Source organism: Cuculus canorus, chromosome 22, assembly GCF_017976375.1.
Source record: "Cuculus canorus isolate bCucCan1 chromosome 22, bCucCan1.pri, whole genome shotgun sequence".
In the NCBI taxonomy this organism is placed as follows: domain Eukaryota; kingdom Metazoa; phylum Chordata; class Aves; order Cuculiformes; family Cuculidae; genus Cuculus; species Cuculus canorus.
Genome location: NC_071422.1, coordinates 5,968,280 through 5,995,933, shown reverse-complemented (window position 1 = coordinate 5,995,933; position 27,654 = coordinate 5,968,280). Strand labels below are relative to the sequence as shown.

Here is a 27,654-nt window from a genome sequence, read left to right as displayed (position 1 = left end):
AATCCCTGCCACTCTCCGGTGACTTGAAGATTATGGGTGCAGGAAAAGGGAATGCTCCCAGAAGGGAACTTTCAGCAGTCACCACCAAACTGCGGTTAAAACAGACAGCAATGACTCTATTCAGCTCCCAAACCTCAGACAGTTTCCATTTTCTCAATAACAAAGCATTTTTGTGGCATGAGGTAACAGCCTCCAGCTGCCAGGTCTAACTCTCCACTAGGATTTCTCAAGAGCATGGCTGGAGGAGGGTTGGCCGTCGGAAAGGGCTGCAAAAGGCAGGCTTCCCTTGTGCCGGAGACACAAAGGGATGAAGCTGCACAGGGCAGAGAAGCTTCTTAGGGACCATCGCGTACATCCTTCTGTGAGTTTGTATCAAAAGCAGCTTCAAGTGAGCTCCAACTGGTGCACAGCTGAGGAGTGCGAAAGATCGAAGAAAGAGTGAGAGTTTTAGAGAATCATAGAATAGTTTGAGTTGGAAGCGACCTTAAAGATCATCCAGTTCCAACTCCTCTGCCATTGGCAGGAACTCATCCCACTGGCTCAGGCTGCCCAAGGCCCATCCAACGTAGCCTTGAACACCTCCAGGGATGGGGCAGCCACAGCTTCCCTGGGCGACCTTTTCCAGTGTCACTCTCGCGGTGAAGAAAGGATGGACTGAAACAGAGGAGGGAGCAGAAGGCAAATGAGTGCTGTAGGTTCAGCGTTCATTATAAAAGTTTCACGAGTACAGAGCAGAGCGATGCAGAAGTGAAGAGAGGTCTGTGAGACACCTTGTTCTCCAGGGGAGAGCACAGCTCATGGGACTGGATGTGCCCTTCCATCCCTGGAACGCTGCATACTTGAGCCAAAACAGTTACAGCCAAAGAACAGAGGTCAGGAGGGTTTGAGTTTTTGTTCTTGCATTTGGCAGCCTGGATCTCTGTCTCTCAATTCCAGGGATGCTGAGCACCTATCTATTCTTTCAACTCCAGGCAAAGGCAGCTCAGTTCCCCCGAGAAGCAGATGGCTATTTTAGATTCAGACAAGGATTCTGCCTCCTGTTGGGACACCTCCACCCAACTCTCCCCACTCCACTCCTTGGACTCCCTCAGCCACCTGCCCTGCCAAAGGAAGAGCGAAAGAGAACACCACAACCCCAAGCTCATCATGCAAATGAAGGCAAAACTCTTGGAATAGCACGGCGAGATGAGGCCAGCTGGAAAGAGCTTGGAGGAGAAGGTGGCTACACAGCATGGAATATCAGGAAAGGATCTTCATGGTGAATACGACTCTTCCAATCTGTTTTTGTCCCTGCATATATAAATCTTTAAAAAGCAATGCAGGAAATTGTCCGGGGCACTGCAGCAGCTGGTGCAAAGGGGCGACCTGGCAGGTCAGCGCGTACACGATCCAAAGCTTAGCTACTGCTTTGGTAAACAGCGCTGCCAAGAGCAGTTACTCACATCATTTGGAGCCCTCACTCTGCCTGCGTGACAGAAGACATTGCAATAAGAATTATAATCAGAAAACATTTCTAGAAAACCCATTTGGATTGCATTGTTTTTCATTCTCTGCATCAGGTTTTATATTTACAAGGACAACAACAACATTTGCAAGCAGAAACTGTCCCAAAGCCATTTTACACAAATTTAATTGACGTTCGCAGCCTCCAGATCAGTGACACCACTGCAGTACAAAGAAAGAACCAATGTGGATAGAAGTGTAAGGGCAGAAAGTCCCATTTCACATTCACCAACGCATCAGCTTTACGCACGTTTGCTATTCCACCACAAAACTTTACAGCCAAAGCCTTAAAGAAAGCAAATACATTCAACCTTGATGCTACTTAGTCCTAGGGAGATGCTGAAATCTTAGGTTAGTCATATGCGCTACCAACAACAAACTCGACAAAATGCATGGAGCAATTGGAACTCAGCTTACCTGCAATGCACATTGAGCAATGTGCTACTCAAGAGAGAAATTGCACTTCCAAGGACACCAGTTCTGTAACCACAGAATGGTTTGGTTTGGAAGGGACCTCCAAGCACGTCTAGTTCCACCCCCTGCCATGGGCAGGGACACCTCCCACTGGATCAGGGGCTCCGAGCCCCATCCAACCTGGCCTGGAACCCCTCCAGGGATGGGGCAGCCACCACTGCTCTGGGCAACCTGGGCCAGAGCCTCCCTACCCTCACAGCAAAACATTTCTTCCTAAGATCTCATCTCAATCTCCCCTCTTTCAGCTGAAAACCATTCCCCCTCATCCTCTCCCTGCACTCCCCGATCAAGAGCCTCTCTCCAGCTTTCCTGGAGCCCCTTTCAGTCCCAGAAGCAGCTCTCAGGTCTTTCTGGAGCCTTCTCTTCTGCAGGATGAACAACCTATCCTCATATGGGAGGTGCTCCAGCCCTTGTATCATCTTCATGGCCACCTCTGGACTCGCTCTAACAGATCCATGTCCTCCTTGTGCTGATGACTCAGGCTCACAGACACGCACCGATGAAAACCAAGGAGGACGTTTTTAACACCAGAAGATCCGGGGTGTTGTCCCACCACTGCTAATTTCCTAAATGGCCTTGTACATCTTCCTCCCCACCTGTGCACCACCTCTCCCATCGAAAACGATGGCAATTTTTCAATTGGTTTTCCAAAAGCCTTTGGGTTCTTGTAGCACTTTCTCTTGAATTTTTGCAAACGTTAATATTGACTCCTTCGCTATCTAGTTTAACACCACGTACCCAGCTGGATACCTGGAGAACGCAGCTGGCAAGTGGCGTACCTTCTTTCCCAAGCAGGCCAAACCATTTCCCAAGCTAGTCTTCTTCCTAGGAAGAACGCTGCTTTCAAATCTCAAAAATCCACACTGCCTGAGCGCAAGGTCAGCCAAAGAGGACTTCCATCAGAGAGGAGCTCTGCTAGCAAAGGCTCCCTGGAGAATATCGGAATAGAACAGTCAAGCCCAGATGGCAACAACGTGCAGAGTATATTTCCAGTGAACACAGGAACTGGGTAGAAGACTCCGCAAACTCAATTCCACCCCGATTGCTGCCATTTGCTAGCTCAGTGCCGAAGTCTGGGCTGACACCTTTGGGAAAGGTCAGGACAGTCATACAGGCTCTCAAGATAACTGCTTTTGTTCTCACTATTTGCTTCTCGATTCCTTTGTTAAAAGATACTAATCTCTCTGTAAGGCAGTTATTTGGAGCCAAGAGCTTAGATATTATTGCAAAACACATGCTTAAAAGAGACTGGAAATTATGTTGGCAGTGTTACAGGGGGGAGCGAAGCACAGCTTTGGGTCAAAACAAGAAAAAATAAATCTAAGCTAGTAAGCAATTCCCATGCGATAGTTCAGGAGAGCCAGCAAAAGCTTCTTCTAGAAAGAAAACAATACTGTGAGAACGAAGCTTACAAGAGTTGGCTCTTGGAAAAATGAAGCAGCCAGTAATGAGCCAGAGTATTGCCAACAGCACATATCCAAGAGAATCTTTCTGGGAAGCCAACTCAAGTCATTACGTTGGAATGCCCCAAGGGACTGGGGACCTTGAGGCTAAAAGCTGGCAAATTGCTTCATCAGTTAAGGTTGGTCCCACTGTTTTCTACTGCATAAGAATAATTTGTTTTAGCCTACAGGTCTCTACAGAGCAAAGGGTAAATTCAGGCGGCTTCCTCTGGGAAGGGAAACGGAGTGCTGGGCAAAGCCCTGCCCAGCAGGAGGTTTTTAGGAGGTTTCCCACCATCGCTGACATCCCATCAGCCCAACATGCAGCCCGGCGTGCTCGGCTTGGCTTTACTCCCCATGCGCCCCGGTGAGTGGATCAGGCACAGCCGATCCATTACCTGGTGGGAAACTCTGCCGAGTTCTTTCGGCCAGCGCTCCACCAGCGAGCAGTTGCCACAGGAATGTGATGACTATGCCTCCACAAAAGCATCTTCTGGAGACTCACTCACCTCAAATGGATGCAGTTAGAGCAATTATTCTGATGTATCTTGTTTTCCAGAGGGATAACGAGGAGACCTTACTTTATCTCTCCGTTTTAGAGAGATTAGTTAACACACCAGCGAGTAGGTACACCGACGAAGAGCGATAAAGATAGAGCTTTTGTTTGCAGTCTTCTTTTTCATTTCCAACCCAGCTACTCGTCTACAGAGAGCACAGAAGGCAACGAATGTGATCTGTCAGAGAAAACACGTGCACTGGCAGGGAATGTCAAGGTGCTCTCTAATGGCTTTCCTCCTCCTCTTCCAACTCCTTTTCTGATTCATGCTGCCATCTTCCTTGTGACTGACCTAAATAACATGTTCAGGCAGCACTGGAAGTATTTCCACCTCCTACCTCAACAGCAGCAAGATCTCCACAGCTGGACCGTGTATTTCTCAGGGAAGTCACACCACAGGTGGCTTAGGAACGTCTTCCCTGAGAAAGGAAGGGAAGCACACCATCTTGTCTCATTTCATCAGGAAGCCTTCCAGGCTGCAGGAGAACAAAGGTTGCCCAGGAGCAGAAAAAACACATACTACGCCTGTGCCCGAGCGCCAGCTAATCTGAACAATGTGGGCAGAGTATTCAGTTACCTCATTTCCAGGTGTGCTGTCAGCATGAGCCACGGCTGGCTCGGGATGAAAGAGGAAAAACTGTTCCTAGATCTGGACTTGTCTGCATCGTTTATGGTAATTATTGCCCAGCAGCCTTTAATCCTTCAGTGTCACATCACACTCTCAGTCCTGTTTCTCAATACCGTTTTAATCTCCGCTTGCCAATTCGCTACAGAAGAGGCTGGAGGATGGGAGTGCAAGACCACACTATCCCACCCGAGCCAAAGGCATGCCCACCCAGGCCTCGGGAAGAGGAAAGCAAAGGAAACCACTGCAAAAGGATGCTGGCAGGCCACCCATCTTCAAACACGCAGCGGCTATGGATGCTAGTGACATACAAGCACTTAAACCAGTTGTAGAAGCAAATAATTACAGAACCTCTCCAGCTATTGGCCTTTTATAACCTAACACGGCATTCAACAGCCCTCCGCAACAGGAATACAGGGACAATCCAGCCCCTGTCACTCCACAGAGAAAGGGTTTTGATCCTCTCCCCATCTCCTTCTCTCCTCTACCATAGGCACTCCCGATAGCTACATAAGTACCCCACCTCCTTACAGCCCCCAGACTGCTGATCGCAGCGTTATCTCACAGCAGTGGCCTTCACGGGCTGCACATCAGGTACGTGAATGAGTAAAAAGTCAACTCCAAATGCATTTATTGCCAACAAGGAAATGGACTGTGGGGAAATACAGGGAAGTACTGGCTTCTCAGCAGCCTAACAGGTCCCTTTCTCATTCAAAGGCTACACGTACATACGGTTCCCCATCGCAACAGAAAGGCGGTTGTACTTGATCCATATCACCTTTGTTTCGGGTAATTCAACATCAGAACTAAAGCAGAAAAGGTGCAAGCAAACCCACACATCTTTGTGCTACAGCATGCCCCTTCAGTCCACAACAGCCAGCCTGTAGCTGTTATCTCTACATTTTTTATTAGCTCATGTTTATTTTGGCTGCACATCCAAGCAGTCGTTTAAACAGGGGGAGAGAGGAAAATCTTGGACTCTCAACAATGGCCGAGCAGTTTAATCTGCCACTGGGGACAATGACTTGACTCCTATTGGCGTTGAATACTGGCAGGGTCAAGTGCAACATGTGCTGAAGGAAGCACTAGGGAAGCAGATCCATGGCTGTTCCAACAACACTGAGCGTTTCCTTGAGCTATTCAGAGGTCCCTTTCCCCCTCATGAGTAGAGAAAACAGCTCCAGCTGTCCCGTCACCTGTACTGGCTTCTCCACTCCCTGGATTTATGATGTTGAAAGCTGCTAGCAGCTCCAGGTTAGATACGGCACATCCCTCTGGCTCAGATGTTCAAGACTAAGTTAGGAAGCAGTGAAGATTATGTCCTTGGCATCAGCCACCACGTCGGCACTGGAAGATAATTTATATTCCTGAACAGAACCAACCCTGGGCAGGTTGGGCATAAACATCAACAAACTTCCACCCAGCAACGGCACCAATCAGAAGGGTCTGGAGTTCATATTTATCTGGGGTACTGATCTCAGAAATTGCTTTGTTTGTACTTGAGAAGTCCTAAATACTTTATATGAAGAACTCTACAACCCGCAGCCTAGGACAATCTACAGGAATATATACAGAGGCAAATAAATTATGAGTTAATGTGAACAGTCCAATGCCCAAAGGCCAAATAAAGCCAAAGTGAGACTGCGCTGAGAACAAGATCATAACTTCACGATTTTTATTCCATTGCTATTTGGATTCTGCATTAACACATTTCTAAATGACTCTTGATTAACTATTAACTCAATCCTAATGGACATCTTTCTGCTTCCTCCAAGAGGAGTACTATCCTCTCACCGGGCTCCTGTTGAGCAGAGCAGAATGGTTTGTTAAAACTCTTCTCTGTTTAGTGACTATCAACAGACACAAAGGGAGTCACTCAGCAGAGGCAGTTCTGCCAGGATGAAATACAGGAAGGTGGAAGCCATGCAGCATTCTTCAATTTCCCCTTTCCTTTCACAATCAGCCTCTTGATATTTTCCTCAACAGGAAAACCAACGCTCCCCCCGTCTCAAACCGCTGACAATTGTGTTTCGCACCTGGCAAAACCAGCGCAAAGAGGAAGGAAGAGAAGAAACAAAGACCAAGGGCTTTTCTCAGCAACTGCATCTCTGCAGAACTCAGTCTTTGCTTTCCAGCTGCAACTCAAGACCCACCGCTTCCTCCCAGACAAAGTCTGGTAACTACACATCAGCTTCTGTGGGAAACGCCACCTCTTCGGTGTGGAACGACTGCAGAACGGAGAATGCTGCAGCAGCTTTGCAGAGCGTGGTTAGAGGTGTCAAGGCTGGCTGTGGGACCCAAGTCCCACTGAAACCAGCAATGCACATGCAGCTGAACCCCTCTGCTTGCAAATTCTCAGCCCTCAAACTTGAGCACCCTCCTCTTTAAAAGCAATCCTAAACTCCTGGTAGTAATCTGAAGATTGTACAATGCTGGTAGAGTTTCTTTGCCCCCCAACAATGGGTCTTTTCCCCTTCCCGGATGCAGCTGGTGTCTATTGTTACAGTCTTTTTTAAACGTAAACCCTTTACGTTCGTTTTTATGACATCACCAGGCAAAACACTGTCAGGTTCTCCCTGAATTTTTCCAGTTTGGCCACTGAAATTGCACCTATTTCAGCAGAAATAACGCAAGTCCCCTAAGGAATGCGGTGTGACAGCTTGCGTGCCGGAGTCAAACGCTGAGCAAAACTGCAGACGTCATAGGCGGCACCTCCTTGCCAGACCAAGCCGGGTGCTCCATCGTTGGGCATGGGCAACCCAAGAACAGAGGATGCCGAGCGGGGACACCGGGTACCGAACACCAGAGAAGAAATGGTGTCCTTTATAATTACAAGGAATTATGAAGTTGTTTGCCCAATTAAGTTGTTTGGCTTTTGCTCAGACCAGCCAGCCCCTAGTCTTCCATAAACACTTTTTGCGTCTGCAGAAACTCTCTCACATGAACGGTGAGGCAGAGGCAAAATAGTTTACACTTGTGTCTCTCTCTGGAAGCTGCTGCTACAATTCAGGCTCCTCACGCAAGCTAAAAACAATGAAAACCCCACGGATGCAGATGAGGACACCAGTGAGCCACCAAGGAAACCTTGTGTGTGTCCCCTGTGACTACCATGAAAGTCTTTTTCCAGGGAGACGGGGTGGGGATTGCTTGAGCAATAAGGGTATTCTGTTTATTCCATTTTCTTACTCAAAACCCAGCAGGTCCTATAAAGCACAGGCTCAGGAACACAGTAGAAAGCACCTCACCTCACAGAGCCAGCGAGAGAGCAAGCAAGTCCTGGCTTTGAACAGAACCGGGTGCTTCCAAAGCTGGTGCTCTGGGAATTTCAGTAATCTGCCTGCAGAGAAATTTTTCCAGGCTCTATCAGTTAAGGATTCTCCTCTGTGGCCAAACCCCTAGAGAACATCACGGAGCTCACGCCCCTCTGCAATTCCTTCACCTGTGAATGCTGCCTACAACCGCTCAAAGCCAGTTCTCCACGGGAAAGCAAGGCATGCGGCATCAGGCCAAGCATGAGGACAAGGGACAGGAGGAGCCTCCTGCCTTTCTGCCCCACCATGATCTCCTTGGACAACACGGCTTGTCCAGAGCCCACTCCGAAGCAAACAGTGGTGTAAACAGGATGGAGGGCTGACAGCAGACCCACCGTCCTCCTCGGAGGACACAGAGCCAGCCTGACCTTCAGCACGTTTGTCACCACTCAGCTTTTTGGGTATCATTCTGCAGGCGGAGCAAGAGACATCGATTTTCATCCAAAAGATCAAACACAGCGGTTCTCCAAAAGCTGAGGCTACAGACCTGCTCACAAAGCTTCCTGAGAGGGTATTCGGGATATTTCCCAACACCACCCTGCCTTCGGTGTGTCCCTGCCACTCCCTAGGTGCAGGTTTAAGGAACTCTTATTCCAAAGCACGCTTTTGACTGTAGAGCCCCCACTATAATTAGTGCCCACGACTGACGACGTCGCCTGTATTTTTGTCTCCTATGCTTTAAACTACCCAAAATTACAGACCCAGCTGGGTAAGAATTAAACTACAGCTCACAGCTCCATGCCCTAAGGAAGCAGCCAGCCAGAGAACCACAGGATCTGCATCCTAGGAAAAGAAAAGACAATGGCACAACTGTAAAACAAGAGAGCGTCAGCCGTTCCCTGCCTGTCAGGAAGCTGAACCACATTCTGACAAAGCGAATTAGGGAGACGAGGCAGCTTTAACGCCTGTGTGAACACCAGTAAAATACCACTCGTGCCAAAGGCATTGAAATCCGAGAGACTCCAAAGGAAATAGCCAAGAAAACGCTACTCAAAAATGAACAGCAAAGGAATATTCGGCAATCCCACATTCACAGCAGTTACAGAAGCCACAGACATCTCATGCGTGGGAGAGGAGTTGGAAAAGCAAAGGGAATCGGCTCACACTCTTCCGCAGTGCCCTGTGTATGCCTTTGATGGACCTCTGGGAGCAGGGTAGCCCTTGCTCTGCTCCGACAATGGGTTTCCCACTCTGGAAAGCTTTCTTTATGATTTTCAAAACTGGGAAACGGAGTGTATGAAGCTCAAACCTAAGCAGAGAGACCTCAGCATCAGAGAGACCTCAGGATGACTGTAACCACCATGGGATGCACCGCTCCAGCTGCGAGTCCATAGGGAGCAATCCCTGCTAACCGGGGCTAACTATAAACTACATCCACCATCTCCATGGAAGAGGCAAAGTGGAACCACACGTCCCAAACACTGACAAAGCTGGAAAGCAATAAAAAAAGACGACTTTACCGGGAAGAAAACTCAACAATCAGCAACCAAACCACGTTCCATAAAAACCGTTCTGTGCGGAGCTGGGTTTAACGGCGAGGATCCAGCTGTGGTTTGGAGTCTTTGTTCAACACACACAGAGACAAGCTTTGGAGGGGGCTTTCCCTGCACCGATCCCCGAATTCTCCGGGAACACTGAAGCCGTTTGGGATGCGCTGGAAGTTTCGCTGCCCTCGAGCACTCGGATAAAGTTTAAACCCGAGTTTATCGGTGGGGGAAGTTTTGGAGCTTTCGGAAGAAGGCACAGCCCGAGTAGAGCAGCTTCACCACCAGGAGAGCCGCGATCGGGGCTTTTCCATCGCTGGGAAGGGACGGACCGGCGCTCCCGGAGCAGGGCGAGCCGCATCCCGGGCGGGATGCCCGCTCCCGGTGCTCGCATCCCATCGCATCCCACCCCGTTCCCCCGCGCATCCCCGTCCCGACCCACCTGCCCGTGGTGCCGGGGCCCCGGCCCCGCTCGCTGCTCGCCGGGCGATGGGAAGGATGGGTCGGGATGGGCTGGGCTGGGCTCGGGGCGGGACGGGGGGCGGCACCGGGACCGCCCCGACGGCAGCAGGCACCGCCCGGGCCCCGCCCCCGCCCCCCCCGGTCCCAGCCCCGGAGGCACCGGACTCCCCGCAGCCTCCGCTCCCTCCGGTCCCCGTTTCCCACAATCACGGTCCTGGGGTCACCCCCACCCCGCTCTCCCCGGTACGGGCGGTCCCAGCCCCGGGGTCACCGGATCCCCCGGTCCCCATTCCCCTCGGTTACATCCCTGGTCCCCCCGGTCCCTCCAGCCCCCGGTCCCCGCTCCCACTCCGCTTCCCCCGGTCCCAGGAACCCCCGGTCCCCCAAGCCCTCGGTCTTTGTGGTTACAGCCCCGGGGGCATCGGATCCCCCGATCCCCGGTTCCCACGGTCCCAGCCCCGGGGTCCCCGCTCCCGTCCCGGGGTCACCGGACCCCTCGGTACCCGCACCCCCCGGCTCTCAGCCCCGGAATCACCGCACTTCCCGCAGCCTCCGCTCCCCCCGGACCCCGTTTCCCCCAGTCCCTGACCCGGGGTCACCGCCCCCGCCCCGCTCTCTCCGGTCCCCGTTTGCCCCGGTCCCTGCGATCACTGCTCCAGGGGCACCGGATCCCTCGGTCACGGTCCTGGTCCTCCCGCTCCTCCCAGACCCCGCTCCGGTCCCCGGTTCCCGCTCCCCTCAGTCACAGTCCCGGGGTCACCAGACTCCCCGTTTCCCACGGTCCCCGCTCCGGTCCCGGGGTCGCCGGATCCCCCCGTCCCTGCTCCCCCCGGTCACAACCCCGGGGGCACCGGACTCCCCGCTCCTCCCGGGCACAGCCCAGGGGTCACCGGACTCCCCGCAGCCTCCGCTCCCCCTAGTCCCCGTTTCCCCTAGTCCCTGTGGTCACAGCCCTGGTCCTCCCGGTACCTCCGGCCCCTGCTCCGGTCCCCGCTCCCCCCAGTCACGGCTCCGGGGCCACCGGACCGCTCGTTTCCCAGTCCCAAGACCCCCCCGGTCCCTGTCTCCGGTCCCCGGTAGCCTCAGTCACAGCCCCGGGGGCACCGGACTCCCCGCAGCCTCCGCTCCCCCCCGTCCCCGCGTTCACAGCCCCGGGGGCCCCGCTCCCCCGCCCCGGTTCCCCCCGGCCCTGCGAATGCTGCCCCGTTCCCCGCGACTGGGATTCGGGCCGCCCCTGTCAGGAACAGCGCTGGGCCCGGGAGGTGGCCCGAACCGGCAGAGCGGACCCCGCCGGGGCGCGGGGACCCGGGGGCACCGGGCGGAGCTGCCCCGCCGTGGCCATGAGGAGAGCACCACCCCACGACCGGAAGTGCCGCCCGGGACGGGAAGTGCCGCCGGAGACCGGAAGTGCCGCCGCTTCCGGTGCGGGAAGGGAGCGGGGCGTCCCACGCGGAGGCACCGGCGGGACCGGGAGGGGGCACCGGCATCGAGAGGGACCGGATCGGGACAGGTGGGGGCACTGGGACCGGGGGGGACTGGAGCGGGACGGGCGGGAGCACCGGGACCGGGGAGGATGTGATAGGGACTGGTGGGGGCACCGGGACTGGGAAGGACCAGGAGGGACAGGCGGCGGGACCGGCGGGGCCGAGAGGGACAGGCAGAGGCACCGGTTCCGGGAGGAACGGGATCAGGACAGGTGATGGCACCGGGACCGGGAGGGACAGGCGGGGGCACCGGCACCGGGAAGGATGTGATCGGGACGGGTGGGGGCACCGGGACTGGGAAGGACCAGCAGGGACAAGCGGCGGAACCGGGGGGGGTGGGCGAGAGAGACAGGTGGAGGCAGCGGTTCTGGGAGGGACCCGATCAGGACAGGTGATGGCACCGGGACCGGGAAGAACCGGATCGGGACAGGCGGGGACACCGGTACCAGGAGGGACTGGGAGGGACCGAGATTGGCTCGGGACAGGCGTTGGCACCGGTATTGGTGCCAGCACCGAGAGGGACCAGGCTGGGATCGGATCGGGACTGAAAGGAGCAGCGACACCGGGAGGGATCGGATCGGGGACAGGCGAGGTCACCGCTGCCGGTGCCGCAGCTCAGTGGCACCGGGAGGAACGAGCAACGCAGGACCAGACCGGACCGGGACAGATGGGGGCACCAGCATCGCGGCAGGGTGAGACCACCCCGGGTTCAGATCAGGAGAGGCAGAAGCACCGGCAACACCTGGAGGGACACGCAGGGCAGGATTGGGACAGGATCAGACTGGGACAGGCAGGACACCGGCACGGTGAGATCCAACTGGGATGGAGTTGGGACAGGCAGGGCAGGATTGACTCGGATCTCATTGGGACAGGCAGGGCAGGACCTGACCTGGATCTCATCGGGACAGGCAGAGACACCAGCACCGTGGTGGAGCAGGATTGGACCAGGATTGGATCGGGACAGGCAGGGGCACCGCACCAGGACTGAACCGGCGCAGACCGAGTGAGGCGAGGAGGAGCCACCACCCGCCACCATGTCATCCGCCTTCAGGAAAGCCGCCAAGTCAGGGCAGCGCCCGCACCGTGAGCGAGCACAGGTCCGTGCGCAGCAACAGGACTGGGATCAGGATGGGGACCGGTGGCAGCAGGTGCCCATGCCGATGTCTGTCTTTCCTCCTAGCCTGCCTCACGGAAGAAGCTGGGGTTGCTGGAGAAGAAGAAGGACTACAGGCTCCGCGCTGAGTAAGTTGGACTCCGGGAGGGGATGGGAGCAGGGAAGGGTGCGATCAGGGCGCTCACGGGGCTCAGCAGGCACAGAGTGACCCCTGTGCGGGCTCAGAGGCAATGGCAGTGCCCCATTCTATGGAGACATGGAATGCTCTGTTCCATGGAGACATTGGGTGCCCTGCGGTGGGATGCCGAATGGGTGAACGCGTTTCCATTATTCCTCTAACACTGCTGGACACTGTTCATTTCCAGCTCAGTAAGGATTACACCATTTGTTGGTGCTCAGCTCTGTACGTGGAGCCTTATCTGCTGCCTTGGAGTTCCGAGTGTCACTCTGAGGTCTCTGCATCATGTCAGGGGCTGTGAAAACAGAGAAACCACTGAACAACTCCTGTTTGGTTTTTTTTTTTCCCCCCAGTGACTATCACAAGAAACAAAATGCCCTCAGAGCACTTCAAAAGAAGGCTCTGGACAAGAATCCTGATGAATTCTACTTTAAAATGATACGTGCAGAGCTCCAGGTGAGAAGCTGAGCTGCCTTCAAGCAGGGTTACGCTCTGTTGCTTTAAGTAATGTAATTCTTTTTCCTACCTTGTTTTGTTTCTAATTTATGAATTAGTAAATAACTTAGCGGACTTGTTGTGGTGCCCATGGAAGAAAACAAGGGGCAAAGGACGAGAAGGTTCTTTTGCTTTTATCATTAGGACACAGAGTGCACTGTAGTCGGAGAGGTGTCTGTCTGTAAGCACTGTGTTCTGTCTGGTTTTAGGATGGAGTTCATGTAATAAAGCAGCCAAAGGATGAAGTGACCCCTGAGCAGATGAAGCTGATGAGGACACAGGATATTAAATACGTGGAGATGAAGAGAGTAGCAGAAGCCAAGGTAGGACTTCACTGTTTTAGCGTCTGACCTTTTAGTATTGTTCTTTTTATTGTGATTTGCTGTTGGCAATTGTGTTTGTGTTTCATGAAACCTGATTTGTGTAATCCCAGAAATGGTAGACGGGAATGTCATAGAATCATAGAATAGTTTGGGTTGGAAGAAACCTTAAAGATCATCCACTTCCAACCCCCCTGCCATGTCAGCGGAGCTGAAAGGTGTGTGGAGTCATTAAAACTGTACTGCACATCACGATAAAACATGTTCTTATTTAGATTTCAGACACAAAACATACTCTTGCTTCTCACATTTATAAAGAATTGAGGGTTATGGTTACTGAGGTGGGTGGTTTGAATGTGGTAGGCAGGGTTTCAACAGAAATACGACCTGCTTTGGAAGAATGTTTTACACCCCGATGTTGATCCACACATCGTCACTGCAGAGAGAAAATTAAAGAAAGTCAGCTTTGAGTTTTCCGTCCTGCTTTTGCTAGTGCTGCCATGGGGATTGTTCCTACTTCAACTTACTGCTTTGAAAATTGCTTTCTACACATTTGACTGGATAATACCGGGGACTATTCTTGACCTCTTCTGAGCAGGTAACACAGACATGACGTAAATATAGACTAGAAATATGTTCAACGATTAAAAAGGAAGGAAGAGTTCGCATGCTTGAGAAGCAAACAGGAATTTGCTTCAGGGAATCACGTTTACCTTGTTAGGGATGCTGGGCCAAGCAGATTAATTTTTCTTTCCTGCAGAAAATCGAGAGGCTGAAGTCGGAGCTCCATCTCCTGGATGCTGAGGGGAAGCAGCCCAACAAGCACGTGTTCTTTTTCGATACCAAAAAAGAAGGTAGGATTTAATAGGTTATATCAGAAAACAAGTTCTGTGATGTTTTATTGCAGGCTGTTTTAAAGTACTGTGCTTGCTTTATGCTATTTCTTTTCAGGAATAATAATTCAGATGCTGTACAAAGCACTCTTGATTGTTAGATAAGAGCTCTGTTCTGCAGGATCTGCTTTGCTGCTGCTGACTGTACTTAAACTACATATTTGGAAGGTTTGCTAACCGTTACTCCAAGAAGTCCATGAGAGTTTATTCTTAACTTCTTTCTGTTTACAGTTCAGGAGTTTGATATTGCAACTCACCTGGATACTGTTCCAGAGCTCGTAAACAGAGTGTACAACCGACCGACCATCGCAACGTTGCAGAAGGAGACCCTGAAAGGAGCTACTGATCCTGTCCAACTCAAGGTAGCTTGCACTTGTATTATATATGCCTGTATTATATATTAACTTGTATTATAGTTACTGTAGTGTTGCGCTTCTTTGGTGTCATGAGCATGGAAGGGGATTTGTTGGATCATTCTGGAAGAGTTTAAAGTGGTTCTGTTCTCTTAGGATTTGTATTGGTGACATGAGGCTGTAGTGGATGTCACTTCGTTATCAAGCCTGGAGTGAAAGCCTCTCCTGGACTCACATGGGAGAGCTCGTTTCCCTGTATCCTGGTCCACTGTGGGTTTTAAATCAAGAGTTGTGTTCTGTGGGCCAGAAAGGAACAGTATAAAGCCGTTTGGGCCCTTTCTTTGGCAAAATTGATGAATTTCTCCTCCATTACTCTTCGTACACCTATGAGGCTATCTTTGTTTTAGATTGCTGCAGTTTTAAGAGTGATTTTTGCAGCATCCACTATTAAGCCTCCCCTCACACCTTCTCCCAAACCCTTGCACCCCTAAACAGGAATGCGGAGAAGCTTATTCCAACATAAATGTATCTGTTGCTGGGTTTCTGATCACCTGGTGCTTTTCAGTTAGGTTCTGAGCCTGAAGTGGCAGGAGATTGCGGATTTGTCTCCCTTTTTTTCTTCTTCAAGGTGTTAAAGCTAGAGTCTCATTTCCTGGCTTTCCTCATTTAAAGTGTTTGGTGACGCTTTAGGGTGAATTGCTCGTGCAATCAATGTTGATTCTGAAGGTTTAATATCACTGTACTTCTATCCCAGCAGTAGCTACGCTCAGCTTTAGCGCTGCAAACACCACGTAATTAATTCAGGGGTATTGGGCCGTCCTGTAGCTTGAGTTGGTACCTATCAGGTAAAAATAAAGTCGTCTAAAAATGCTGATTGGTAAATTTGTAACCTGTTGTGTTCTGAATCACATATCAGATAACAAACACCCTGTGGTCCCTTGCTTCTTGCCAGCTTTCTCAGTTTGACTTGTCAGGGAAGCAGTTGGACAAGTTGTAGACTGACAAGTTCTCTCCTCTAGATGTCTGAGTCATATTTGAAGCATGTTGGGATCTGTTCTCCTTAATTTAATTACTTAAATCACACCTGCAGTAACACCATTTTTGTGCTGGGAAAGCTATCTGCTCTTAGCAGGTAAACATGACCAAACAAGTAGCATTTTGGGAGGCATCAGTGCAGTTTCTAAGCACTTCAGGAATTGGTCTCTGGTCTTTTTCTTCTCTCCTCCTCCTCTGGATAAACTGGGTTTTCATTATGGAGTTAAATGTTATCTTGCACTCAACACTGAAGTTCAGATGATTGAGAGAAATGCTGTTCCAGCCACTTACTGACCGTGGTTACACAGCATCTAAATGATGTTAGAGGAGGCTTGGGTTTATGTTTGGTTTTAGGAGATGAAAACAAGCACAAAGTATTAAGTCCTAACTAGAAAACCTCTATTAAGAGAAACAAGAAGTTAAAACAGTTCTCTGGAATCTCACCACAGAACTGGTGTTCTCTGATAGGATTATGATTTAAAAGTCTAAAAACCATTTGTGAGGTCCCAATGCCTCAGAAAGGTCAGTTATAGACCACGGTGTCTTCCTCCTTTCTCGGTCTTAAAAATGCTTCTTCTTTTCTTTCCTGCAGAAATTAGCCCAGCAAAGGAAGAACCAGTATGACCTCCTGAAGCAGCGCATTGAAAGGGAAAAGGCCATGTTTGTCATTGCACAGAAAATTCAGACACGTAAAGATCTGCTGGTGAGGGTTCTAGTTCTGGTTCTTATAGTCTGTTTTGTCAAGGTCATTAGATCTTGTGTTGTACCTATGAGTTTCTCCACTCCGATTTCATACCGATGCTCCTCAAATCCAGATAACTCCTCAAAATAAGTAATCCTTTTTCAGTATGGAAGAGGTGAGAAGATGAAGCATTCTAGCTGTGCCATGGCCAGTAAATCATATCTGCTAGTCCATCTAGTCCAGCTCTTACCATGTCACCAAGGACAAAGTCTTGGCTTTGAAATGGTGCTCACAGTCTTTCCTCAAGCCCTGTTGCCTCATCTCTAGTACTAAATTAATCCCTTCAAGCAGCAGAGGCAGGAAACCATTTCTGTAGGTTATGAGAAGATCTTAAAGATCCCAAGGACTAGAAAAATCGTTTGTCTGACTGGAATTTGCCCTTCACGGGTGCTTGTGAACAAAACAGATTGTGCCTGACAACCTAGAGGCAGAAAGAGCAGACGGAAATAGAATTCCTGCCTAAACAGTGGAAAATGACCATTTTCAGCAAGGACTTGTCGGCCCCAGACAGGGAATTTTGTATTTACGCAAGGATGGGATTTTCTTCCTTCTTACATACGAGCAAATATTTTTTTCTTGTTCTTTTTTTCCAGGACAAAACTCATAAAGTAAAGGTGAAGAAAGAGACAAAAAATAGATCAGCTATTTACAAATTTAAATTTCAGCGGAAACGTTGACCATTCCTTTAAATAATTATTACTGTCTTCACTTAGAAAGAAAGAATTCATCATGTGAAGGACTGGTACACTGGATCTGCTTGGTTTTCACTGCAGCCTGCCACTTCGTTAAAACAAATTACTGTGGGCCTGTGGTAGCCATAGATACATTGTATCTAATTAATTGATTAATAAATCAGTGAGTTTGTTCTCTGGGTGTTTCCAGTAGGAAGCCACAAGGGGTACCTTGAATGTGCTCATCGTATGTGCTGTAAACAATCCTTGAAAAGTCAAGGTCAGAATTAAGAGGCCGTGAGCTTGGTCAGCTGCAGGAGTGGATGCAAGAGATGCTCTGGGATTGTGGGCACCACGACACGTCCCAGAGTGGAAGAGATGTCAGGTCAGCTTTTTCAGCGGTCTTTTCAAGCAGTTTAAAGTTGAATTGTTATCTTTTTAATCTCTCACCACTCCCAAATTGTGCTTTATCTGCACAAAGTCTTTCACACCCAAGAGCTGAAAGGCATTGCTGAGGGCGTGTTGCTAAATGCAGGCACCTCGTTAGCCAGGCTCATCTGGGATGGTGCTGGCGATGGGATTGTTTCTTCCAGTATACAGAGAGGAAGAAGAACTCAACCTTTATGAATGATTTCCAGAGCTGAGAAGCTATTTGTTGGCGGTTGGACTGGATGATCTTAGAGGTCTTTTCCAACCTTAATGGGTCTATGATTCCATCATCTCCTGTGCAATAGGATGCACTGGATTCCCAGGGTTGCCTGCCCTGTTTGAAGAGAGGCAGTGCTGGCTGTGGGACAGGAGTTTGTCCTCTCTTTGTTATCCTTGTTGGAAGGGCTTTCAGCTGAGAACAATGAAGCCACATCCTTGAGTGTCCTGGAGCTGTTTGGGCAAGTTAAGAGAGCCTGGGCGTAAACATTCCTTCTCTTATCTCGCTCCCCTGTGCTGCGTCTGCCAGTAAGCAGCACATGCCCATGCAAGATGGTGAAAGGGAAGATGCTCTTCCCACGTTGGGAGTTTTCCTGGCTCCTCTCCGGTGAAACACGACTTTTTCACATGGTAAATGCAACTCTAGACACTGTTTCTGCCACTGCGAAGATTCCCAGTTAGCAACAACCGTGGGGTGAGGCTTTTCTAGGAAGAACTGCGGGTGGTCCTGGCAGCGAAGATGCCCCTGCAGGGAAAGTGAAGTCTTGGGATGTCGCTGTTCGCAGTCCGATGTCCCCGTTCGGCGCCAGGGATTCAGCACGGGAACAAACGCACCGACTCAACGCTGCTTTCCCGTGGAAGTCGCTTCCCGAGGGAAAAGGCGGTGGGGAGACTCCCGGTTATCCGGAGCCGGCCGGCAGGGGACAGCAACGCGCCGCCGCGGGGATGGGGACCGGGGATGCAGGGATCAGGGATGCAAGGATGCGGGAAGCAAGGATGGGGACCGGGGAGCCAGGATGTGGGATGCAGGGATGCGCGGATGGGGACCAGGGATGCAGGAACCAGGGATGCAAGAATGCGGGAAGCAAGGATGGGGACGAGGGAGCTAGGATGCGGGATGCAGAGATGGGGACGAGGGAAGCAGGGATGCTTGGATGTGCGGATGGGGACCAGGGAAGCAGGAACCAGGGATGTAAGGATGTGGGAAGCAAGGATGGGGACGGGGGAAGCAGGGATGCTTGGATAGGGACCGGGGATGCAGGAACCAGGGATGTAATGATACAGGAAGAAAGGATGGGGACCAGGGAGCCAGGATGTGTGATGCAGAGAAGGATCCAGGGAAGCAGGGATGCTTGGATGTGCGGATGGGGACCAGGGAAGCAGGAACCAGGGATGTAAGAATGTGGGAAGCAAGGATGGGGACTAGGGAGCCAGGATGCAGGAATGGGGACCGGGGAAGCAGGGATCAGGCTTGTAAGGATAGAGGAAGCAAGGATGGGGACCAGGGAGCCTGGATATGGGATGCAGAGAAGGAACCAGGGATGCTTGGATGGGGACTGGGGGTGTGAGATGTGGGGATGGGGACTAGGAAGCCAGGATGCAGGATGGGGGTTGAGGTTGCGAGGGTATTGCCAGCAGCCAGGCTACAGGAGTGAGGATGCTACCGGGAGCTGGGAAGCATGAGAGGGAATGCTGCCAGAGACTGTGAAAGCTGAGATGCCGCTGGGGTTGCTGCCAGGGAGTGGAGATGCCACCGGGAGTGGAGGTGTTGCTGTCAGCCAGGCTACAGGAGTCAGGATGCTAGCTGGGATGCAGGAGCTGGGGACGATGCCACGTGTGCTCCCTGAGCTCCAGAGAAAGGGTTTCAGCTGGTTCTGCCCATACCAGTCAGCCCTGCTCCCCAGTGCTGCTAACACACAATGCCTGTAAGTCTGGCAGTGCCCAAACTCCACGTGCCTGAAGCTGAGGGATAACATCCAAGCATCCAGTTTTACCATCTCTAGTTCTGGAGGCTCCCGATCCCTTTCCCAGAGAGCGGCCTTCCTTTCCATCAGGATTGTTTGGAACAAAACCTGAGGATTTTATTAGCGTAATTCATTGATTTTGACAGCATCAATTGGTGATGTTTAGAGAAGCACAAAAATCAAGTAGTGTGAAAAGCAAGCTTGATTTTAAGAGAGCTATCGAGTTCACCTGAGCCTTTGGGGATCCTTTAATTGGTTTTAGAGCGCACACCCAGGTCCCCACGATGCTGGCTGGGCATCTCTGAAGTGAAATCTCTTTTAGATGGAGATTTAAATGGATAAATATTTGAGCCTTAGCCCTGATTCATTCTATCTGCATCATTACTGAAAAGGATGAGAAAGAAAACAGCAATTGCACTATAAGACACAAAAAGAATTCCTGTCTGGCAGGAGCTGGATGGTAACAACCCAAACCGGAGCAGCTCATGAGACGGCTGCTCGAATGCCCGGCGTGAAAGTGTTGCAATGGGCACAGATAACCTAAATCCTTGGAAGAGAGCCACCTCTCCCCAGTGAAGGAGCAAGATACTATGGGATGCAGTAGGTATCTGTGAGTTTGTGAGCAGTCAGTGCTCTCACCGAGGAGAGCTGCAGGTGGGGAACCACTCACTCTCCGGGTGGGATGTCTCATCTTTCAGAGAAGAAATGAGTTTTATGTTTGCTCTACAGGTCATGAGGAGCAAAAGCAGTGCCTTTTCCAAGAGGAACTTTTCCCTGGCAAGCCGCAAAGGACTTAAAGAGAAACTGGAGTGCTGCTACAGCCGTGGTGTTCCACTGTGCAGACGTCCTGCTGGACGCTGAGCACAGAAGCCTGGGTGCAAATCCAGGCAGCTGTGGGTTGATTTATCATCTCGGAGGTGCCAGCTCTCCTGCACCAACACGTTTCACTTGCTCCTACCTGCAACATTCAAGGGTTTAGTGGCTGCTGATCACAGAAGCCCCACTTGGCCGGATGCACTCCAGCAGCCCTGCAGAGCTCCAGCGGAAAAAAATACCCCCCACAGTCTCAAAGTGTAAAACCAAATGATGTTATCTGACCACCACCCACAGGTGCGCTCCACAGCGTTACTGTGGCTCAGTGTCCTGAGAAACGCTTGGCACTTAATGGCAAAAAATACCATCACAGGTTAAACAGCATCTTCTGGTGCCAAGACTTCCGACAGCGCAGATGAATGGGAACCAGCTGCTTGCTAGGGAGAATCTCTTCCAACTTTCCTGGGCAAACAAGAGGAGGAAACACTTTAGGGAGCAAAAATAATGCCCAAGTTCTCTTTGGTCATTTCTCAGGAAGATTCCCAGTCTCACTTCAAGTCTTGAAAGAATCATAGAATACTTTCACACTGCTCTGGGCAACCTGTTCCAGTGTCTCACCAACTCTCATGGTGAAGAAATTCCTCCTTATGTCCAGTCTAAATCTGCCCCTCTCCAGTTTATACCCATTGCCCCTCATCCTATCACCACAAGCCTTTGTGAACAGCCCCTCCACAGCTTTCTTGTAGCCCCTTTTGGCACTAGAAGGTCGCTATAAGATCTCCTCTGAGCCTTCTCCAGGCTGAACAACCCCAACTCTCCCAGCCTGTCCTTGGATGGGAGGTGCTCCAGCCCTTGGATCATCTTTGATGAAAGAAGCTGGGCAAGAACTCTCTGAAAACAGCTCCGCACATCCAACACCTCCACAGCTATTAAAGATTTAAGGCAATATAGAAGGACAAGGGTAGGGTTATGGAGAGCGTTAGACTCTTGCTCAGCTCCACGATTAGTAGAGAAGCTGGATACTTCATGTAGCAGCTGTGTGCACTTCCACAAATCCTGGTTAATGCTAATTCCACATTTAAAATAAAAAAAGGGAAAATTTGTAGGTGTAATCACAGAATGACTCAAACTCCCAAAATTAAAAATAAATTATATATCAGGGAGGCAATACGGGATGTATCTGGAAGTGTCTTATGGGATGGTTGTAGCTGGAAGACCAGGTCACCAAGATTCAAGAAAGATTCTTGCATAGCAGGACAGCTGAAAGAGCCTCCAAGATGCAGAAGGGAACTGAAAGTGTCTTACAAACTACTGACCTAGGGCTCAGCTCCTTCAGCCTCGCAAGATATAGGCTCTACAAGTGCCCTAAAAAGCTTACAGACAGAAAACAGCATGAAAATACATAAAAACCAAGCGGAGCAAAGTCCTGGCACAACACAACGGTGTACGAAGTGGCCAGGGAAGAGTTTGGGCTGGAAATTTAGTTTTCCAGGAGGTTCTGGAAAAGTCTCTGGGAAAAAAAAGAGACATTTAAGAGGGTACATTATTTAAGAGAGGGTTGTAGGCTGTGGTTGCTGCTGTTCCTGTGGGTCAGTCAGCAGCACTACCATCTCCGTCCTGGGCACATCGCAAATGGCCAAACTCTTTCCTTCGGTTCATCTATCAGCTCTTGCCCTTGGTTTGACTCCCAGAGCTTATTTCCCTCCTCTTAAAGTCCTGAAATGTTTCTGTAAGGGTCTGTGAAGAGTCAATACCTTCTAACAAAAGAAAACCATCCAGCAGTGAAGACCTGAAGTGAGACAATGGTGGGATCTGCCATCCTCTAGTTGAGTCCTCGTGGGGAAGGACAGAGAGAAACAGCCCACAGCTATTTTCTGCTTGTGATAATTACAGTATCAAAGGCTGAACCAACAGGTTCTTTAGCAAGGAGATTCCCTGCAGCTTGCAAGATACAGATATCAAAATACCTCACAGATTCACAGCTCAGGTTTCAGGTGGCTCAGAATAATATCGTGCTGTATAATTATTTCATGTCATTCCTTGTTCAAGCTAAAGAACTCAATTGATAATGACCATCTATCAAAGTTAAATAGCAGGCTACATCAAAAGGCTTGCCGGATTATCTCTAGGCAACCGCAACGATACATGCCCAGCAGGAAAACCATCACCAGCCCTTAGGTTTCACAGGTGGTTTCCTGTAGGTCCCATCGTCCAAGATTCAACCAGACTGGAGAGCAGCACAGTGGGAATCTCTCACCCCATCCGTGGGGCACAGCAACAGAGGCAGAAGCCGATATGTGTTGGGGAGGCTCCGGAGCACACCAGAGGGACACTTGGAAACTTCAGAGTCCTCCTCTTTCAGCAGAGCAGGGCAGGGAGGTTGTGATTCCATCCATCATAGAATCATAGGATCATAGAATCACCAGGTTGGAAAGGATCCACGAGATCATTGAGTCCAACCATTCCTAACACTCCCTAAACCATGTCCCTCAGCACTTCACCACCCGTTCCTTAAACACCTCCAGGGAAGGGGACTCGACCCCCTCCCTGGGCAGCTGTTCCAGTGCCCCATGACTCTTTCCGTGAAGAATTTTTTTCTGATATCCATCCTGACCCTCCCCTGACGGAGCTTCAGGCCATTTCCTCTTGTCCTGTCCTCTGTCCCTTGGGAGAAGAGCCCAGCTCCCTCCTCTCCACAACCTCCTTTCAGGCAGTTGTAGAGAGTAATAAGGTCTCCCCTCAGCCTCCTCTTCTCCAGGCTAAACAACCCCAGCTCTCTCAGCTGCTCCCTGTAACCCTTGTTCTCCAGCCCCTCAGCAGCTTTGTTGCTCTTCTCTGGACACGCTCCAGAGCCTCAACATCCTTCTTGGAGCGAAGGGCCCATCCCACCACTTGTCCCCGTTACGGGTCCACTCACCACAACCCCAGCAGTCAGACAGCCCAAAGTCCTGGCAGCTCCTACTTACCATCCGCGTGCTGCTGTCCCGTGGTCGCCAGCAGGGTGGTGATCTGGGTTTGGGATCATCTCCAGCTGGCAGGGCCGGCTGCCCTGGCTCCCACTGTGGCTAAGACCCTGCTGTCCTCACAGCCGGGTTCAGCCGAGGTGACTTGCCCAAGGGCACCAAGGAGAAAAGGGTGGTGGAGTTCCTCCACTCCAACCTGAGCACCTTCACAGCAGGGAGTTGAAAGAGCAGGTTGTAAATTGGGAGTGACTAATTGCTGCTCAACTTGGCAGCTCTAAACCTCTTTTCCAGGGACTCCTTGGCCACCTGGACCTTTCCACGCCTGTCTAGGAGGAGTACGGGGGCCGCTAACAGCCTGAGCACAGGGCACCATCCCCATTCCCACCGCTGCACACTTAAGACGCAGCTCCCATTTCCCACCAGACTGGATGTTCCTGTCCAAATTCAATTATAATAGATAAATACCTGTTGGGAAAAGCAGGCACCAGCGCAGACCAAGTGCTGTGTGCAAGGTGGAAGGAGCACATATTTACTTTGCCATCTCTACAGTTGCACACCCGAAGCTTTCAGAGCGACCCAAGGTGAGCGGCGTTGCTTTGAGCAGGTAGGAGCCCATTATTTAGCCAGAACAAATTCCCAGGATGTCCCTGGCTTGGCAAACCTAGGGATTGAAAGAGTAAGTTGGTGCACACGGATCGTCATTTACTGAAGCACAAGCCCTCATGCACCTTTCTAGGGAAGCTCTAATTTATTATGCATTGTCATTAGCTGCAGCAGGCAGCAGGGCCTTCATTAGAGCTAGAGTTAAGGTCTGTTTTGGCTGCCTCATCAGCATCAGTGAACTGCGTCCCTGCGAGGTTTGATACAATTTAATTAACCTAATTAAAAGCTCTGATTGCAGAGATGATTGGGGTAGAGCCAGCAGCAACTGCATATTTATAACGAGCTGGAAGGTGTGGGACTGGAGCCAAATGATATGCATCTCTAATGAGCTGGTGCTATTGAAGTGTGGATTTGGAACACTAACATTTATTTTTGGCAACAATGGCCAGTTTATCTTCACGATAGAAACGATCGAGGCTTGATTGTACATAGCAGGAAGCTCAGCGCTGCGTTCCCTGGGTTTCTCCAGCCCAGTGGCAGCCCCATACAAGCGCCCCACTGCTCCCCAAAGCGCCTCCAACATCTCCAGATGCAGGCGGGTACCACGCACCCCATCCCACGCCTCTGCATCTCTCACACAGCTACCTGCGAGACGCAGCACACGCAAACCCTAAGCATGTGCTGGCAGACCTAGATAAGCTTGGTGGAAGATGCCAACAGGCTTCTCTTCCCCAGTCACCTCCACCCTCTTCCGACCCTCCTGCCCCACGGCCAGCCTGAGTTCCCAGGACAAGGAACCCACCTCCGTTGACTCCTCCAGGCATCAAACACCCCATGCTCTAATCTTTTGGTGAGCATTTACACACCAATAAACAATAACAATATGCAACCTGAAGTGGAGAACCATCTGCCCACACCCTGGCAGGGGCTTTAAGTCTGCTGCTGCCTTCACTAACGCTGAGTACCAGCACCTGCCCCTGGTCTACCCACCATGGTGAGAACATCTTCTCTTCCTGTTTAAAGACACAGAGGTCATCAGCTCTTGGCAGCTCTGTGCTCTGCAGGGATGTTGTGTCAGAATGTGAAGGCTCCTCGCAGCCCGTGTCAGGAAACCCTTGTTTCTGGGCTGTCGAAGCTCTGCTCAACACAGGAGATGGCAGTGGCCTTTCTCTCTCTGTGTTTAAAGGCTACAAACCCTACTCAGACCTGAGGCAAGATGTGCCACCAGGTTTTAGCCCTCAGGACCCACAGCGGTGTCCTGGCATTCCCGGCTCCACTGCTGAGCCCAGCCTGTGTCGGATGAACCGAGCTCCCAGGGGCTGTGGGACTGCAGAGGACAGGCAGGGCACGGGTCTCTGCCTGGCTTCTGGACTGTGGGGAGCACTGGTGGAGCTGCTGCATCCCCCCCTGGACCTTCACACCAAGGGGAGTGGTGTAATTGCCACACCCAAAGGACAGGTTGTCATCCAGAGGGACCTGGACAGGCTGGAGAAGTGGGGCTGGGAGAACCTCATGAGGTTCAGCAAGGGCAAGGTCCTACACCTCGGTCGGGGCAATCCCCAGTTTCAGTACATGATGGGGGATGATGTGATTGAGAGCAGCCCTGAGGAGAAGGAGTTGGGGTGATGGTTGATGAGAAGCTCGACATGAGCCGGCAACGTGCGCTCACAGCCCAGAAACCAACCGTATCCTGGGCTGCATCCAAAGCAGCGTGGGCAGCAGGGAGGGAGGGGATTCTGCCCCTCTGTTCCTCTCTGGAGAGACCTCATCTGGAGGATTGTGTCCAATTCTTCAATCCTCAACATCAGAAGGAGATGGAGCTGTTGGAATGGGTCCAGAGGAGGCTACAAAGATGATCTGAGGGCTGGAGCACCTCCCACACGAGGACAGGCTGAAAGAGTTGGTGTGGTTTGGTCTGGAGAAGGCTCTGAGGAGAACTTATAGTGACCTTCCAGTACCTGAAGGGGCTCCAGGAAAGCTGGAGAGGGGCTGTTCACAAAGGCTTGTGGGGATGGGATGAGGGTCAATGGGTATAAACTGGAGCGGGGCAGATTTAGACTGGACATTAGGAAGAAGTTCTTGATGATGAGAGTGGTGAGGTTCTGGCCCAGGTTGCCCAGGGAAGCTGTGGCTGCCCCATCCCTGGAGGTGTTCCAGGCCAGGTTGGATGGGGCTCGGAGCCCCTGATCCAGTGGGAGGTGTCCCTGCTCTTGGCAGGGGGGTGGAACTGGATGACCTTTAAGGTCCCTTCTAACCCAAACTATTCTTTGATTCTTTGATTCACTGGGCAGGGCAGAGGGAACCACTCGCCCTTAACCGCCCTGACCTGCCATCCGGCAAGGATGCGTGTCCTGAAGCAGTGAGCAAGACGCATGGGTTGGGGGCTCAACCGCCCTGTTTAGTTGGGTACCCCCAGCCCCGGCTTTCCTCTCGGCACAGGGTCAGGGTGCTGTAGGGAGTCAGCGTCCTGTGTGCCCGTTGGCAGCAGCCAAATGTCCCGGAGGTCCTGGGTAGCCGAGGTAGAGCAGCAAGTCTGCTGCGCCACTTGGAAAATTTGATCCATGGTAATTATGCTGGAAAAAAAAAAAAACCAAACCCTTCTGATAACGAGTCTGAAATGGAAGCGTAGATAATACTCATCTCTGAGTGCCATTAATCTTTAAAACTGGAACAATAAGTGAAAACACTGCAGGGCATATGAAGCAAGGTGTGATTCACATCTGCTCTGCCGTGGCTGCTGCCTGATTTATTGGCACAAGGCAACTTTCCTGCATTGTTTCAACAGAGCTGCATTACATAACCCCACGGACTGTTTTCCTTGCCTTTATCCATCAAAGTATCTCCTTGGTGCTTTTAACAATCTGCTGTCCTTCTTCCCCTGCACAACTTGGGAGCAGAGGAGACGAATCCCCCAAACCCAGGGCTCTCTCCCAGCACGGAGCTCTGTTCTCAGCCTCTCCTGGGTCACCTTTTTCCACCCTGGCTGTGATGCCGGCCCGTGGTGAGGTTCTCCAGGCTGAGTACATCGGTGGGGCAGGACAGGAGGGGCCCCAGGCTGCCCTGTGAACATGAGGATGGAGGCTTCTTGCCATCCCTGCACCGTGGGCTCTCGGAAGCACCCAGAGTGCTTGTCCTCTCCTGGCACCACACAGACGCTCGGGCTTTGACCCAGAGCTCTCCAGCTCCTCTGCCACCAGGACGTACCACAGTTATCTTCACATTTGATGCCTTTCATTTTCAAATGGCTCTCTCTGGGATTCGCTTTCTTTTATTTAAATGGTGAATTTGCTGAAGTGACCTTTTCGCTGACTCCAAGGAGAGCTGCTTCCCGTTGCAATCCCAGAAAGACTGCTGACCTGGGGCTTTGAACCAGTTCAAAGCATCGCTTGCCTCTTGGCCATACCCCTCAATGGAGCCTTTGGATGGATTTTTCTCCCACACTCTTGAAAAGACATCATCAGAGACATTTCCCCTCACAAGCTCTTTAATATTTACACTGGCTTTGTGAACAGATAATATATTCCACCTTTTTTTTTTCCTAGCCTTTTAAAAGCACACGCTCCTTCTCATAGCGAAGTTGGAGGAAGCGGTGGCTGCTGCGTGCAGGCTGCCTTGGAAGGCGAGAAGGACAAATAGATCTCGGGGAGAATGCAGATTGCTCTGAACTTCACTCGCTTGCCTGTAGCTCACGGCACCATCACAGCATCCCGGGACAGTCACAGACACGAAGTGCTCCCTCCGAG

The 27,654-nt window shown here is 51.2% G+C and overlaps 2 protein-coding genes across 4 annotated transcripts in view; one reads left to right on the top strand and one right to left on the bottom strand.

Moving 5' to 3' along the window:
* The window catches only part of FHL3 (four and a half LIM domains 3), a 30,143-nt gene extending 20,032 nt beyond the window's left edge, over positions 1-10,111 (bottom strand). The window contains exon 1 of one of the 2 annotated variants that reach the window (XM_054086291.1): positions 9,838-10,111. The gene's annotated coding sequence lies outside the window, so the exon portion shown is untranslated. The remainder of the gene's footprint in view (positions 1-9,837) is intronic. The other variant, XM_054086289.1, reaches the window with a different exon arrangement.
* A 1,123-nt stretch (positions 10,112-11,234) lies between these two features.
* On the top strand, positions 11,235-17,337 carry UTP11 (UTP11 small subunit processome component). Of its 2 annotated transcripts, none has more exons than XM_054086292.1 (9): positions 11,235-11,367; positions 12,250-12,438; positions 12,522-12,583; positions 12,987-13,089; positions 13,338-13,451; positions 14,209-14,302; positions 14,573-14,703; positions 16,322-16,432; positions 17,065-17,337. In XM_054086292.1, exons 2-9 carry the CDS (start codon positions 12,376-12,378, stop codon positions 17,146-17,148), a joined length of 762 nt encoding a protein of 253 aa, XP_053942267.1. In that variant the 5' UTR covers positions 11,235-11,367; positions 12,250-12,375; the 3' UTR covers positions 17,149-17,337. The 2 variants fall into 2 exon arrangements, with proteins under 2 accessions (XP_053942267.1, XP_053942268.1); XM_054086293.1 differs by having other exon boundaries at positions 11,240-11,367; positions 12,214-12,438.
* Positions 17,338-27,654: the final 10,317 nt, after the last annotated feature.

What these genes read in the sequence shown, in the direction of transcription:
- UTP11 (XM_054086292.1), top strand. Translation starts at nt 12,376, where the DNA reads ATGTCATCCGCCTTCAGGAAAGCCGCCAAGTCAGGGCAGCGCCCGCAC. An exon ending in TGATACGTGCAGAGCTCCAG is followed by an intron (nt 13,090 to 13,337) that starts GTGAGAAGCTGA and finishes GTCTGGTTTTAG; the next exon opens with GATGGAGTTCATGTAATAAA. An exon ending in CTGATCCTGTCCAACTCAAG is followed by an intron (nt 14,704 to 16,321) that starts GTAGCTTGCACT and finishes TCTTTCCTGCAG; the next exon opens with AAATTAGCCCAGCAAAGGAA.